This window comes from Gymnoscopelus braueri (genome assembly GCF_963280865.1).
Source record: "Gymnoscopelus braueri genome assembly, chromosome: 6".
NCBI classification, from domain to species: Eukaryota; Metazoa; Chordata; class Actinopteri; order Myctophiformes; family Myctophidae; genus Gymnoscopelus; species Gymnoscopelus braueri.
The window spans coordinates 1,385,512-1,402,835 of NC_137607.1; the positions used below are offsets into that span (position 1 = coordinate 1,385,512).

Consider the following 17,324-nt stretch of genomic DNA (forward strand, 5'->3'; position numbering starts at 1 on the left):
TTTGTAAAGAAGGTTGAGAACCACTAACGATAAAGGTTTCAAAACGCTTTGTAAAGAAGGTTGAGAACCACTAACGATAAAGGTTTCATGACATTCAGATTTACAAAATCCACTCCAGTGAGCCATGGCTGAATGTAAGCCTGATTATCAGCCTGAAGCTGGGTGGAGCTTCAGCCTGAAGCTGGGTGGAGCTTCAGGCGGACATTGGCTCCAGTGTCGGCGATTACAAGGGGGAGGGGATTAGAATTTCCCTAAACCAATCACGAGAGATCCACGGATCCGCCTACATCTGACGTCATCGCACAGCTTGCCTTAGCAGATATTCGCTGATTGGCTTGTCGTTAGACCCCACCCCCTCGTACGACTCTCATTGGACGGTACTTTTTGTACCGAATAAATCCTAGGTTCACATTACAACACCAGACCAAGGGGGGTGGTCCACTCAGAGAGTGGGCGGGGTCTATGGTCTGGAACCAGGCCACTCCAGTGAGCCATGGCAGCTTTTTTGTTCTGAGGCCTTTCCAGCTGCAATGAAGGAAAAAACCTATTTGCCTGCGGGGGTCGGGGAGGAGGGAGGGGAGGGGAGGAGAGGGGGGCGGGATTAATGGACTGTGACATCAAAGTCCACGGGCCAATCCCAGCACTTTGTTAAGCCTAATTATTCAGAAAACCCCAGACCACAGAAAATCCACTGAATGTTCAAAGTTCATTGTTTTGGGTGTAATTGAGGTCATAAAACAAAACGAAAAGAAAGGAAATGAATATCATGAAACCTTGAAACAATTCGGCGAAATAACCACGGTTATCTCAAACAGTTTAAGTCAGGCGTAATAGAGCACTGAAGTCCTGACGTCACTGCGGCTAGAGGCGCTGTTCCGCTGGTTCGTGGCTTTATTTTTTGTGTTAAATCCCCATAGGGGAATCTTAGATCGCCTCATATAAGAACTGTGTTCCAAAAATAAACACACCACCCTGGAATTTGACTCGTATGGATATGAAGTATCGACTGAAGGTGTAAATGTACACATTTACCCAAAGAGTAACACAATAAACACTAGAAACGAGTCAAACGACACGATAAACGATGCAGAGCCAACCCCCTGACGGAAACGCCGGGGTGGTGTGTTTATGTTTGGAACACAGTTCTTATATGACGTGATCTAAGATTCCCCAATGGGGATTTCAACACAAACAATAAAGCCACGAACCAGCGGAACAGCGCCCTCTAGCGGCAGTGACGTCAGACTTCGGTGCTCTATGCTGGCGTAGTGGTTGTGACAGACCTAATACTAATAATAATAAAATAGTGGTTGTGACAGGCCTAATACTAATAATAATAAAATAGTGGTGGTGACAGGCCTGATTGATAATAACGATTAGAAAGGTTTCTGATTCCACAGCCAATGATTGAAGTCGTTGCGTCAGCGATGGACGTTTCCCCTGGCCGCGGTAACGAGCTTTACCACGTTACCGTGACAGAGACTGTTGAAACGTTGCCGTGACAACGGCCGAGGACAACATGTTTATGTCAACGCTCTTTAAGCTTCAGGCCGTGGGGGACAGACTAAAGTACTCTACTCCAGTACTCCGGTCACAGTATAAATACTCTTGTGTCAGTGGTGGACAAACTACTCGATCCTTAAGTCAAATATTACTCCAGTCCATGTTAAAGTTGCTCTGTCAAATTTGTACTTGAGTTAAAGTACTTGAGTTCTTGCTTTAATTTTTTTTGTATTACTTAAAGGATGACTTCACCCATTTTCAACCATATCTTCATATAATTGGTCCTCATAATGCTCATTATAATATTATATTATATCTAATGCTCATTATAATATGACATCATGTCTGTCTACTCACTCTGTGTCTCAGAGGAGGGCTGTGGACAGTTCAGAAACTACCAGTGACATCATCGATGGGAAATCCAAGCTGATAGAAACTGCAGGCTTTCTATTCCTGTAAAGTTAGCATGCTATAATGGAAGCCATTGTTCTCACATTAATACAAAATACAATGTTAATCTTGTTTGAAACGATCCAACTTGATGTCACTGGTAGGCAGGTTTCTGAACTGTCCACAGTCCTTTGAGACGTAGACCTGAAAACCATCTTAATAATGAGCATTAGTGAGGACCAATTGTATGAAGATAAGATTTGTGATGTGGTCCTTATTCATTTCAAAAACAAATATCAATAACAGTGAAATTAGCTATATCTGACATTTTCACTTTATTTGAAACAGGTTCATTCATAATGTACTTTTTTTCCCTCCTAGAAATACAAATACTCCAAGTAAAGTGCAGATACTTGAATGTACTTAAGTCCGGTACTCAAGTAAGAGTACTTTGTTGCTGTCCACCACTGGCTTTGAAGGGTAACAATAACTTATAACTTATAAACGCTAGCTTCACTAAAGCAGTAAAAAAAAAAAAAAAAAAAAACACTATCATTTGTTTAGTGTTTTTCTATGGGATCCATATTTGGTGTTGGTCGTATGTGTGCGTTCCACTGTCTCACCCTCATGTTGTGACTTATTGACCAAACGTCGAACTGTGACTCGAAGGGGTCCCCTTCAAGTCACATGTTGACGTTGTCCCAAAAAATCCCAATATGCCTTTTGGGGAGTGAGACAGCGTTGGTGTGTTCAGTTCAACAGGAGGTGGTTTTATTTGGGATAAATCTTAAGACTCTGCATGTTCCAAACATCAGGCTGAACAACAAACAAACTGGTTCAAACTAAATGTGTCTGTTTGTGTTTTCTCTGCAAGGACATTAAAGACGTGGTGAAATGAACAATATACCTTTTTTAACACTTTTAGAGCTTATCCATATGGTCATAATGAGGACGTATCTATGAATAGATAGCACGTCTCTGCTTCTGGTGACTGATATTGTCCTTCTAATGCACACATGGGCAACTGGCGGCCCGGGGCCCACATGCGGCCCCCACCTTCACTTAATGCGGCCCACAGGTTAATATCAGAATATTATATATTATTGATTTCAGCTGTTATGATTCCAAACATGCAAACATGACCCGCTTTAATGACTTCAGTCTATATTAGTAGCTTAATGACTAGTATTACAATTGTATTGTCTTTTTATGTTCAATGTATATGTATTTAATTTCATAAAGTTAACATAAGTATAACTAAATGCATTTGAAATGAAATAAAAATGTTACTTTTCAGGATTCCAATTCAAAAATACCCAAAAAAGAATTCAGGATTCCAATTCCAAAGTAGCAAAGATAGCAGATCTACAAGCTCAAAACGTGTCGCGATGCGACACGTTTTGAGCTTGTAGATCTGCTATCTTTGCTACTTTTGTGTGACATACTAGAAGGACGAAGTACGGCATTAGTTTACGAAAAAAGTAAATATTTGTAGATAAGAGTGTCTGCCCGACAGCAACAATATGCAATGTGTTCCTCTGGAGTGAGTGTGGAAATATAGTGGCCCTCTACATCATCACAGTTACAGCATCACCCCTGCTCTAATGCGAGGGGGGGCTGTGTTTTTTCAATTACTATTTTAATTTTTCATTTAAAAAATGTGTATTTAAAAAAGTCAGTGAATGAATATGAAATATCTACAGTCAGTAAATATTGAATTAAGCAACTTAAAGCTTGTCTGAGGTGAAACACAAAAAGCAGAGTGAACGTTAACACGACCCCAGAAATGTTTTTAAAGTGAAATACATGTCGGGTCCAAAACTGTCTCTCCAGCTCCTTACTGAACATTAACAAACAAATACATGTTCAGGTCGGGATACTAATTTGATCCAATAGGGAGAGAGAACTCCTACACTGGATACAAGAAGTGAAATTGGATGTGATTTCAAATTGAAAAATAGACAAAAACATTTTAAAAAACAGACACAATTGGAGCTGACATAAACATAAACATAACTGGTAAATGGATTCCCTGTCAAACCAGTTTAAGGTATAAATGCACCTCGTGTAGACAGGAAGCGGAAGTGCGTCATCAGATCCAACATGGCGGCGGAGCGGTGCAGTTTCTTTGTGCAGAAGAAGAATCGTTCCTGTAAGATGATCGTCAAACGTGGACGCGCCTTCTGCGGCGAGCACGCGCACGAGGTGAGTGCGTGTGCGCGCGCTGAATAATGTAACGTGGTTACCATGGCAACCCGTTTAAACGTTACTACCGCTTTATCTTTAGCCATGATGCTAACGATGCTAACATGCTGCTGAATGTATGACACTGGTTCTCCACCTATGGGGCAGGACCCCTAGGGGGTCCCCACATGTTTTCTGGGGGGTCAAGGACCCTAGGGGTCCCCAGATGATTTCAGGGGGTCCCCATATGGTTTAGGGGGTCCCCAGAATATTATCTTAATGTGCAACATCACTCAGTAAACAAAGCAACACAGTATAAGTGTAAACAGTGTATCTGCATCTATGAAGTTAATAAGACCTTTTCAATTCCTCTAAAATGAAATAATTCATTAATATTGACTACATTACTGTGTCAAAAACGGGAAAAAAATAATTCCTTTATAGTTATACTATAAAGAAAATGTGCAAACATTTGCCAAATGATCAAATATGACCTAAAGAAAGAGGTGAATATTAATAATATTTATCTGTGCAACCGACTCACCTACATTTTGTGCTGATTATTTTGGGGGGTCCCCAGTTCAGATATGTATATACATATAACATTTAGATATGTATATACATATAACATTTTCACACAAAAAATGAGAAAACTACCAAAAGTAAAAGTACAAGAAAAAAATGAAGAATGTCCCATTTCACAAGTTAAGTAACAAAAGGTGATGTGACACGTGTGAGCTTGTAGATCATCTATTTTTGAACAGCCACAGTTTCACAGGACAGACTAACAACCACAGCAGACAGAATGACACAGAGCAGACAAAACAAAACAAAACAAAACAAAACAAACAGAAAGCAGTTGACAGACTGTCATGTTCTTTCTGTCATGAGTTTCATCTGCTGTAAATGAAATGAACACATCTGTGTCACCACTTTAACCATTAATGTATACTTTGGCTATTCAAAAATAGCAGATCTACAAGCTCATAGCACGGCAGTGCTGTGAGCGTGAGGATCTGACAGTGACCATAGTTATGTAGATTGTAAATAAAATGTCCTACTTTATATATGAATGTAGTTATTGTCAACTGAAGCTGAACTGTTGTTGTTGTTGTTGTTGTTGTTGTTTTTAGGAGGAAGGAAACATCAAAGAAAGAATCCCCTGTCCCCTGGATCCTAAACAGTAAGATGATTTAAAACATCACACAATAAACAACAATACATTACAAACACATAGAATCATACATAGAGGCTGACTCTCCAGTGTTCACACAGCCTGATGAGAACCAGAGACAGCTCTTCACAGGATTAACTCTATCCTCAATAATACTGTTCCTGGACTCATCCAGGAGAGACATGAATCCATACATAGTGTCTAAATAGAGCCTCACATTATTGTTATTATTAGTATTATTATTATTATTATTATTATTATTATTAAGTAAATAACATGTTTAATTGTCATTAACAGTACAGTATATATTATTATGATGTCATTAACAGTACAGTATATATTATTATGATGTCATTAACAGTACAGTATATATTATTATTATGTCATTAACAGTACAGTATATATTATTATGATGTCATTAACAGTACAGTATATATTATTATGATGTCATTAACAGTACAGTATATAGAGATCAACTCTCCAAACATCTGAAGAAATGCAACTCCAGAGAGAAACCCAAACCTGTACGTACACGACCTTTGACCTCTAAAGCACATGTTAGGTACATACTGTGATGATGATGATGATGATGATGAAGATGCTGTAGACCCACCACATCATGCTTGTTAGTTTATGATGAAAGCTCAGTGTAATCACAGGGTTAACACACTACGGTCTCAGACGTCATGTTCTACTTGCCCAAAGGTCACGCCCACACGCCCAAAAAGTACATTTTCCATTATAAAATGACAGGTAAGATTTGCCCTTGTAGAACAATTTCATGTGAAATCCTATAGATATCTACAGAGTGGCGACAGACGCTTTGAAAACACAGAAAGAGTGCAACTACTAGTTGTAAAAAAGGTAGCATTGTTCTTCATAAATAGACCATAATATTATATGAAGACAGAATTCACTCTCCTGTCGGGCAACATGAAAGAAAACTCCACTTTCCTGAACGTTTTATTTACTTGCCACGGGCAGTCAGGCAACCGTTGCACAGGTCTGTAACTCTGAGAGTGTACAAATGGAACCAAATGGACCCTTACAGGTCTGTAACTCTGAGAGTGTACACATGGAACCAAATGGACCCTTACAGGTCTGTAACTCTGAGAGTGTACAAATGGAACCAAATGGACCCTTACAGGTCTGTGACTCTGAGAGTGTACACATGGAACCAAATGGACCCTTACAGGTTTGTATCTCTGAGAGTGTACAAATGGAACCAAATGGACCCTTACAGGTCTGTAACTCTGAGAGTGTACACATGGAACCAAATGGACCCTTACAGGTCTGTAACTCTGAGAGTATACACATGGAACCAAATGGACCCTTACAGGTCTGTAACTCTGAGAGTGTACACATGGAACCAAATGGACCCTTACAGGTCTGTAACTCTGAGAGTGTACACATGGAACCAAATGGACCCTTACAGGTCTGTAACTCTGAGAGTGTACAGATATAACCAAATGGACCCTTACAGGTCTGTAACTCTGAGAGTGTACACATATAACCAAATGGACCCTTACAGGTCTGTAGCTCTGAGAGTGTACACATGGAACCAAATGGACCCATAAGGGTCCATTTGGTTCCATGTGCACACTCATAGTTGTTGAAATGAAAACACTATAGAACCACAGGTATAGTAATAGTATATCAGCGGCTCTGACGGTGTAGATAAAACCTGGTTCCCAAAATGGTTCCAAATATGATGGAGCCAGGTCCTCTGGTTCTGAACCTAACAGTCACTATATCTATATCTATATGTATATGTATCTATATGTATATCTATATGCTTAATATGCAGATGAGAGTGAATCAATATAAATAATAACATAATAATGATATAATCTCATCTCTACAGGTGTATTATGTAGAAGACATCAATGCTGGCTCTGCAGATGAAGACTCCTGTGATGACCAGGTCAGTATTATTATGATCATGTTTCCATAAGTCTACAGTGTTCTCCTCTAATGACCAGGTCAGTATTATTATGATCATATTTCCATAAGTCTACAGTGTTCTCCTCTAATGACCAGGTCAGTATTATTATGATCATATTTCCATAAGTCTACAGTGTTCTCCTCTGATGACCAGGTCAGTATTATTATGATCATGTTTCCATAAGTCTACAGTGTTCTCCTGAAGTCCTGACCTGGTCACATAGATCTGCTGTTTTCACTGAGGACATTTGGTGTAGAGGGAAAAAAGGAAGGTATAGAGCCCTGGTATAATGTGCTTTAAATCATTGGTTCTCAAAGTGGGGTCTGGGGACCCCCAGGGGTCCTTGGAGGGTACCAGGGGGTCCCCAGCAAAATGAGTTAATATAGTGTCACAATCATTTTAACCATATTTTGTTGTTTGGCTTTTCAAAAATAGGTAGATCTGCTATTTTTGAAAAATCTTTGAATATATATATATATATATATATATATATATATATATATATATATATATATATATATATATATATATATATATATATTTGTTAAAGCCAACATCAAATCTTTGCTTCTGGGGGTCCCTGGAACAACATATTTTGAGATGGGGGTCCACGGCCAAATCCATATCATTTTGGGGGTCCATGACATGAAGAAGTTTGAGAACCACTGCTTTAAATGGTTCAAATGAACTGTTATCTCTGTTGAATGGATGAGTCTGCATCCATTTGGAAAATATACTTTGCATATTAGACAGGTTTAAACATTTTGCCATATTTTCTTATTTCCATATACCTACTGTATAGACAATCATTTATATGTAGTTTTTATTTCCATATATAGACATGTCTGTCCGATCGCAGCAGGGAGGAGTTAGAGGGACTGTTGGACAAACTGAAGAAAGCAGTTCAAGGTAATTATGACATCATCATGATGTCATCATGACATCACCCTCTATTATTCGTGTTCCAGCTTGGAAAGACGTTTTCTTTCAAAAGTTTAAAGACAAAATACAGACGTCTATTTAACATAATTGTTTTAAAACATGATTTTATATCATCATTCAAATCTTAGTGTTTTGCCAACTATTTGGAGGCCCACTTGCAATGCCCTCACCGGGCCACAGGTTGAGAACCACTGGGATAAATAATGGATTATAAAGTATCAGTTTAGTGACATCATCAGCAGCAGAGAGTGTGTTGTAATGCTGTGACCTCTGACCCCTGACCAGGACTGGAAGGTCACTCAGAGGTCAGCATCCTGTCTCATCCTGCTCTTCAGGAACAACTCCACCATCCTAAGAACGGAGAGTCTGCTCTGAAACACCTAAAACAACAGGTACTAAACTCAACTAGTCAACCATCCTAAGAACGGAGAGTCTGCTCTGAAACACCTAAAACAACAGGTACTAAACTCAACTAGTCAACCATCCTAAGAACGGAGAGTCTGCTCTGAAACACTTAAAACAACAGGTACTAAACTCCACCTAAATACATCAACACTACACCTAATTACATCAAAACTACACATAATTACATCAACACAAAACTGTATGGTACAAAACTCAACAAGTCAACCATCCAAAGAATGGAGAGTCTGTACTTGGTGCATTCTTTTTCCATCTACACCAACTCTCCTCACTAGTTCTGCTCATTATAAGATGACATCATGTGTCTCAGAGGAGGCTGTGGACAGTTCAGAAACGTGCCTACCAGTGACATCATCAATAAGCAGGTTTGACCATTTCAAACAAGATTTCAAACTTTTTTCCTCTTTTTTCCCCCATTAACCCTAGTCTCGCGTGGCCAGACTGTTGCCTCCCACAATGTTCAAATGTTTCCGGTCATACAGTCTGGGACTCTGAAGCTCTGATCATGATTACAATATAAACCGGATATGAAGCCTCTTCCTCACTTCCGTTTCGTCTTTACAGTCGCGCAAATTTATCCTAATATAAATACAAATCATCTAAGTATATTTAGCTTGCTGCTTAGCAGAAATGGAAATAAAATAATAAAATGTAAAGATATTTTAAAATATAAAAAGAAGTGCCAGTTTCCTCCCTCGGATTTCGGGAGTTCCAGACTCTATATAGCATTCAGAGATTGTGGAATAGTTGTCTGGCTACACGAGACTACATTAACACAAGAACAATGGCTTCCATTATAGCATGCTAACTTTCCATGAAGAGAAAGGTTGTAGTTTCTATTAGCTTGGACACCCCATCGATGATGTCATTGGTAGGCAGGTTTCTGAGCTGTCCCACCAACTAGAAAAGTGCGCTCCTCTGAGCGCAGATCCCCGCCAGGCCAGGTTGCCTTCCGCAGGAAGTGAGTGTTTTTTAAACTTCCACAGGAAGTGAGTGTTTTTTAAACTTCCACAGGAAGTGAGTGTTTTTTAAACCTCCACAGGAAGTAAGTGTTTCTAAATGTCCTCAGGCGTCCATCTTGGGTCACATGGCCTCCTTGCAGCTGCTGGGAGGTCAGAGGTGTTACGTGGAGTTTGGTGCCGGGAAGGGAAAGTTGTCTCACTGGATCCATGAAGCGTTGAAGTCACATGACCGTGATGACCACTCCCTTTCACGTGACGACTACCACTTCCTGCTCGTGGAGCGATCGAGCACTCGTTTTAAGGTACGCTGTCTCTTTAAGACCCGCCCATACTGTCCTGATTGGTGTTTATTTAAACTGTGGGTCGGGACCCTTTTGTGGGTCGCAGAACTATTTATGGGTCGCAAGTAAAATTGTTAAATTTTTTGTTTTTGTTTCCTACATAAAAATATCATCTACATCAGTGGTCTTCCATATTTATTAGTCCAAGGATCCCTTAGCTGAAAGAGAGATGAAGCAGGGATTAAACCTTTTCATAGATATCTAGATATCTTCATAGATATCTTCATAGAGTAGTTTGACAGCACTATCATCAGTGTTGTGTTGGATTCATGTTAAAGTGTAATTTCACACATACCATTCTTCTTGTACCCTGAAGAGTGTCCGGCTATACTCTTTTATTATAATGTGTATTTTCAGACATTTAACCACTTAAACATAGCCTGGTAAACCATCCCGGTGGCATGAGTTCACATCATCACGTGTCTTCTACAGACGGTCTGGATGAGTTCACATCATCATGTGTTTTCTACAGACGGTCTGGATGAATTCACATCATCATGTGTTTTCTACAGACGGTCTGGATGAATTCACATCATCATGTGTCTACAGACGGTCTGGATGAATTCACATCATCATATGTCTACAGGACGGTCTGGATGAATTCACATCATCATGTGTTTTCTACAGACGGTCTGGATGAATTCACATCATCATGTGTTTTCTACAGACGGTCTGGATGAGTTGACATCATCATGTGTCTACAGGACGGTCTGGATGAATTCACATCATCATGTGTCTTCTACAGACGGTCTGGATGAGTTCACATCATCATGTGTCTTCTACAGACGGTCTGGATGAGTTCACATCATCATGTGTTTTCTACAGACGGTCTGGATGAGTTCACATCATCATGTGTCTACAGGACGGTCTGGATGAATTCACATCATCATGTGTCTTCTACAGACGGTCTGGATGAGTTCACATCATCATGTGTCTTCTACAGACGGTCTGGATGAGTTCACATCATCATGTGTTTTCTACAGACGGTCTGGATGAGTTCACATCATCATGTGTCTACAGGACGGTCTGGATGAATTCACATCATCATGTGTCTTCTACAGACGGTCTGGATGAGTTCACATCATCATGTGTCTTCTACAGACCAGTCTGGCCGCAACGAGCTGGGTGGGAGTTTTGCAGAAACCAAAAAGTGGAAGAGCCAATCAGTGTCTGTCAATCACAGGCCCTGAGAGCAGACACTGATTGGCTCTTCCACTTTCCAGTTCTCAGCGTTTTTGCCGGTCTGACAAAAATGACTGTTAAAACGACAGAGGCGCGCCGTCTCAAGCGGACTTCAGCCACAAGAGGCACCGCCGAGCGAGTCGTCGTGCTGAACGTTGAACAGTCCGCTTGAGACGACTCAAGCGGACTGTTGACGTTTGGTCACATTTCTCCCAAAACTACACAAAATGCCTTTTGGGGGTACGTGAGACAGCGTTGAAAGGACATAGCATCAAAAATCGGTTCAACCACTTTAACCCTATATAAACATCAACTATTTGAAAATAGCTGATCTACAAGCTCACCAACACGTTGCGTGTTTGGTCTCGTCTGTTTGGAGCTCTAGTCCAACGTTGTAAACATGTTGTACAAAAATCTAGTTTTCCAAAAGTTCTAGATACTTACATCCTCATCTGTAGAACCCCATCTATATACTATATACTATATACTTTTTCCAAAACTAGATCAACTATGTTCACTGTTCGTCATACGAGAACTATATAGGGCCTCAACATAGGTGGTCAACATGTTTGAAAACTGTGTGTGTGTGTGTGTGTGTGTGTGTGTGTGTGTGTGTGTGTGTGTGTGTGTGTGTGTGTGTGTGTGTGTGTGTGTGTGTGTGTGTGTGTGTGTGTGTGTGTGTGTGTGTGTGTGTGTGTGTGTGTGTGGTGTCACGCTGGTCAGACCACGTTGGTTGTGAGGGGCCTGCAAATGGCCGGTCTCTCCAAAAGGAGGGCTAAACAATTAGCAAGGTACTGCTCAATATCAGCTATTATAGGAAGCCCCTCAATGTGGAGGAGGTGTTGTTTCCTTTACCCATGATTGTTGTCCGCTGTGTTTGACCAGTATGCCAACTTGTTTTCCTTGTAACAATGCTCTGCCTTATATGCACTTTGTAACTGGCTGTTTTCCCTTTATCTGACTGCACTGGCAGTGTTTGTCCTTTGTAAAAGGCATTCTTGTACTTCTGTTTATGTGGACATAAATAAATATTTTGTGTGTGTGTGTGTGTGTGTGCGCGTGGCTGTGTGTAGGTGGATGGTAAACACCAGGACGATGGGACTCAGTTTGAGAGACTTCAGGTGGACATTAAACACCTGGATCTGAGTGAGTTATTAATGATGGAATATGAACCCTGACTGTTGATGAATGGTTTAATATGAACCCTGACAATATCATGATAATACTATTATAATAAAGTTGTTCATATTGTTTATTAATATAGTTATATTATGTTATATTAATATTGTTAATAGTATTATAATAAAGTTATGTTCATATTGTTTGTAGGTAAAGTGCGTCTCCTCTCAGAGAAGAACATGAAGGTTGTTGGAGTTGGAAAACATTTATGTGGAGCTGCAACCGGTAAGATTAGAGGTTTAAAGGAGTAGTTCACCCAAAATATGACGTATTTTCTATCAATTACAGTATTCCTCACCCCATGAAGCCTTGAAGTCATGGAGATTCTTTTTGTTTGTGTCTCATTCCTGAGACAATAAAAGATGACCAGCAAGTCGACTCAAAGAGTCTTCTACTGAGCAGCCACCCGGTCGTCAAATTATTGTCTCAGGAATGAGACAAAAACTAAATAATCTCCATGAATTCAAGGCTTCATGGGGTGAGCAATTGATAGAAAATAAGTCATGTTTTTGGGTGAACCTCTTTAAGTTGCCTACATAATTCTATCACTTATCCACTTAAAGTTCCTTACTGATCAGACACCTTTCATACTCATGTTACTGCCAACCAAACTGAGGTGTTTGTTTTGGTCTTCAGACCTGGCATTGAGGTGTTTGTTCTGGTCTTCAGACCTGGCATTGAGGTGTTTGTTTTGGTCTTCAGACCTGACATTGAGGTGTTTGTTCGGGTCTTCAGACCTGGCATTGAGGTGTTTGTTTTGGTCTTCAGACCTGGCATTGAGGTGTTTGTTTTGGTCTTCAGACCTGACATTGAGGTGTTTGTTCTGGTCTTCAGACCTGGCAATGAGGTGTTTGTTTTGGTCTTCAGACCTGGCATTGAGGTGTTTGTTCTGGTCTTCAGACCTGGCATTGAGGTGTTTGTTCAGGAGAGACGACATCAGAGGAACTGAAGCAGAACCTCCATGTAAACGGCTGAAGATGCAAGACACAGCTGAACCGGACAAGACTGGTTCTGTGGAGTCTGAACCGGACCGGACTGGTTCTGCGGAGTCTGAACCGGACAAGACTGGTTCTGTGAAGGTAGGCCTGTCACAATTATTTATTACATCATCACTTAATCACAATTATTTGAGATAATAATCACAATTATAATCGTCATAATCGTTAGACTTTTTTTTGTTGTTGCAGAAATAGCAGATTTGTGTCGCGATTCGACACGTGAGCTTTTATATCTGCTATTTCTTTATACTGTTTTTTAAAGTGGTTTGTCATATTTGTGTGAAGCAGGCTCAGACTGCTGTAGGAGGCGTGGCCATTGCTCTCTGCTGCCACCATCGGTGCGAGTGGAGGCATTACGTGGGGAAGCAGTTCTTCCGGCAGAGAGGACTGGGGGGGGCGGAGTTTAACGCCTTCCAGCGCATGTCCAGCTGGGCAACGTGCGGCCTGCGGCCCGGCCAGGGGACGGAGGAGAGCTGTTCAGGAGGTCATCAGGTTGAAGATGGAGAACATGAAGAACCAGACCATGACACACCACCTGACACTCTGAACGGGTAATTAACACCATGATTAATTCATTATACACTGATTAACACCATGACTCATTAATTATTCATGATTAACACCATGACTCATAATTATTCATGATTAACACCGTGACTCATTAATTATTCAATGATTAAAGCGCAATACATGCTCCTTACGACGTCAGGGTTCAGACAGGTTTTCCAATCTCTAGTTGGGAGAGTCAGGACATCTGGAGGTGCATGAGTTCTGAGGGAAAGGTTCTCCTATCAGAAGTTCTGAATGACGTCAATTTGTAGTTCTACTGTATCACCTCTGTTTCTGAAGAAAGGTTTGGACGTGGGAAGGAGGATGTATTACACCGTACACTGACCTGACCTTAACCACTTGAACCCCAGCATCCATATTCTGGGGGAGGGGAGGGGGGGGAGGGGCATTGGGGTTCCCACAATATATAACGATACCTTCTTAGAGGTGGGTTGTCTTTTGAATGAGTTGTAATGCATTACAGTGATCCTGGTACTTAGTGTTCCCTCACGCTGTCCATGTGAGGATGCTGGGTAACTACTCAAGGGTCTCGGTAGCTCATTATCTTCACCTGAGGAAGGCCAGTTGTTGGCCGAAACGTTGTGAACTTTACACGTGAAATGTTGTCAGAGCAATAGCTGACTCATTTTATTCATCAGTGATGCATACAGCCTCATGACTCAACTAATGAACATGAAGACAGAATGTTGTTGACATACTTTGTATTGTTGATGTTTTTAACATGGTTTTATCTGCTGTTTCTCACAGGGTTGTATCCAGTGAGGAGTGTTTATTATTACTATTATTATTAATATTGTTCTGTGTTTGTCACAGGGTTGTATCCAGTGAGGAGCGTCATCGTATCGGTTCTCTCTGTAAGCTGCTGATCAACCAGGGCAGAGTGCACTTCCTGCAGCAGAGAGGCTACGTTGCTAAGCTAACTGTTTACACCGAACCACACGTCACTCTGGAGAACGTCCTGCTCACCGCTGTCCCCTGCTGATGACATCACCGCTGTCCCCTACTGATGACATCACTGTGACATCACCGCTGTCCCGCTGTAAATTGCATAGATATAGAAACCTAGATACCTCATTGGCCTCTGCAGTTCGTTGGAGCGACCTGTTTGGTATGGTGGCCGCCATATTTCCGGGGGAAACGGGCAAAATTTGACGGGCAATCACAGCGTGTTGACTACTGGCCAACCACAGCGCGTCTTTTCCAGGACTTGTCAGAATCTAGTTGTCCCGCCCCCACCTGCCTCTGATTGGCCTACTGAACGCCCCCTTCTGTGACGCACACGGAAATTTCCTCTGTCCCCCCAGAAGCGGATACAGACGCTCCATACAGACCGCTTTCAGAGCCAGAGGAGGCGTCTACCTTTATATGTCTATGGTAAATTGTATCAAAAGAGGAAGAACATAAAGGACCGCCTACAAATTCTCAGTCTTAGAAATGACCGAAGGACTACAACTCCCATCACACATTAGAAATGACTTAATAAGGACTACAACTCCCATCACACATTAGAAATTACTTAATAAGGACCACGGTGCACATAATCAGCATCATCAGTAGGAATGTAGTTCTTTCTGTAGGGCAGTAACGTTGTCGATCAAACAAACTAAGTAATAAAACAACTGATAACAAATGTCATGAATCTAAAGAATGTCAGGAATGTTTTTAACGTAGCGTGACGTGTTTCAGTTTCAGTGAAGGACGTTAAATCACACAGTAAGTTTACTACTTACTGTAGTTTCCAACACCTCTTCAACCGCCATAGAATTAATTCCCTTTTCTCCAAACACAGACGTTATCCACTATAACTAAACGCTACAGATACACCTCGTTGACACAATGCCTGGACTGGTCGTTTTTAGTATCGTTTTTGGAACACAGTTCATTGCATGTGATGCAATTAAAACAAACAAAAGGGGAAAAAATATTTGTCTTTTTGACATCAGACTTCAGTATTCTATGTCAACTCTTTGTTCTTGCTGAAATTACTTAAGTTATCAGAGGACGCATTGTGTGCTTGTAGATCTACTACTTTTTCAACGTTTGAACTTTTTATTATTATTATTTTTTTTACATTTTCTCCTATAAAGCCTAAACTGGTGATGGCAGGTTGATAGTGGTTCAGCTGAGTCTGTGAATATGAACGTCATATCAACACATTGTCTGTCTGTGGAAACCTTGTATGAACAAAACTGTTACTTTTCAGGAGATGTAAAAATAGAATCTGTGTTCCAATGGATCCAATGTAGTTATTATTTACTCACAAGATCTTGTTGATACTTGTCATTGCTTCCATAAATAAAACCCACAGACTCTATTAACCGTTTTCACTTTAGCGGAAACAGCCGATCTGTGTGGGCTTGTAGATCGACTATTTTTGCTACTTTCAGCGTGACACTGTTGTCTGATGAATTGTAGGGCAAGAGGGCTTTCATTTAGAATAAAAACATAAATGTTTAAATCTAGAGATAAGAGGTCTGAGACCCTTACAGGTCTGTAACTCTGAGAGTGTACAAATGGAACCAAATGGACCCTTACGGGTCTGTAACTCTGAGAGTGTACACATGGAACCAAATGGACCCTTACAGGTCTGTAACTCTGAGAGTGTACAAATGGAACCAAATGGACCCTTACAGGTCTGTAACTCTGAGAGTGTACAAATGGAACCAAATGGACCCTTACGGGTCTGTAACTCTGAGAGTGTACACATGGAACCAAATGGACCCTTACAGGTCTGTAACTCTGAGAGTGTACAAATGGAACCAAATGGACCCTTACAGGTCTGTAACTCTGAGAGTGTATTCATGGAACCAAATGGACCCTTACAGGTCTGTAACTCAGAGTGTACACATGTACATTTGTACACTCAGAGTTAAATGAACAGATGATAATACGGTGCAGACTGTGGGGGTCCCAGATATAAAAAGCCATTAAATGGGGGTCTGTGGTCTAATGCATGCCAACCAGGGGGTCATTGGTATTAAAATAGTTTAGAATCACTGCTAAAGCTGTAAAAGTATTTTCTTATGAGTGTCTCTGGCGTATCTTTTCAAATGGGGGTCTGCTAGCTAAAATGTGTCAATTTGGGGGTCCTTGACATGGAAACGTTTGAGAACCACTAGTGTATACAGTATTACTGAGTTACATTACTGAGCTATTACCCAGCCTAATTTAGAAAAATACATAAAATTGAGAATTTGAGATGCATTTATTTGTACAATCAAATCGTTAACAGATTACTCGTAATTCGAATTGTGAAGCCAATGAAGATGCACACCTCTCTATGTCTCTCTCTCTGTCTCTCTCTCTGTATATATATATATATATATATATATATATATATATATATATATATATATATATATATATATATACACACACACACACACACACACACACACACACACACACACACACACACACGTGTGTATCGTCTTCTAATTGTATGTCATGTATTAATGTAGAGACATTGACATGTCTTCTTATTATTTATCATTTGTATTATTTTTATTATTAACTATCTAACTAAATACA

General features: G+C 40.5%; 1 protein-coding gene across 3 annotated transcripts; it reads left to right on the plus strand.

The window, feature by feature from the left end:
• The first annotated feature begins 602 nt into the window (after positions 1–602).
• trmt13 (tRNA methyltransferase 13 homolog) lies at positions 603–16,197 on the plus strand. 3 transcript variants are annotated; one of them, XM_080431425.1, is made up of 12 exons: positions 3,996–4,098; positions 5,211–5,260; positions 5,709–5,775; positions 7,116–7,175; positions 8,036–8,105; positions 8,424–8,530; positions 9,631–9,825; positions 12,120–12,192; positions 12,376–12,450; positions 13,126–13,304; positions 13,509–13,774; positions 14,607–16,197. In XM_080431425.1, the coding sequence occupies exons 1-12, from the start codon at positions 3,997–3,999 to the stop codon at positions 14,773–14,775; spliced, it is 1,413 nt and encodes a 470-aa protein (XP_080287551.1). In that variant the 5' UTR covers position 3,996; the 3' UTR covers positions 14,776–16,197. The 3 variants fall into 3 exon arrangements, with proteins under 3 accessions (XP_080287553.1, XP_080287551.1, XP_080287552.1); XM_080431426.1 differs by having other exon boundaries at positions 13,512–13,774; XM_080431427.1 differs by lacking the exons at positions 3,996–4,098; positions 5,211–5,260 and adding an exon at positions 603–1,590.
• The last annotated feature ends 1,127 nt before the right edge of the window (positions 16,198–17,324 follow it).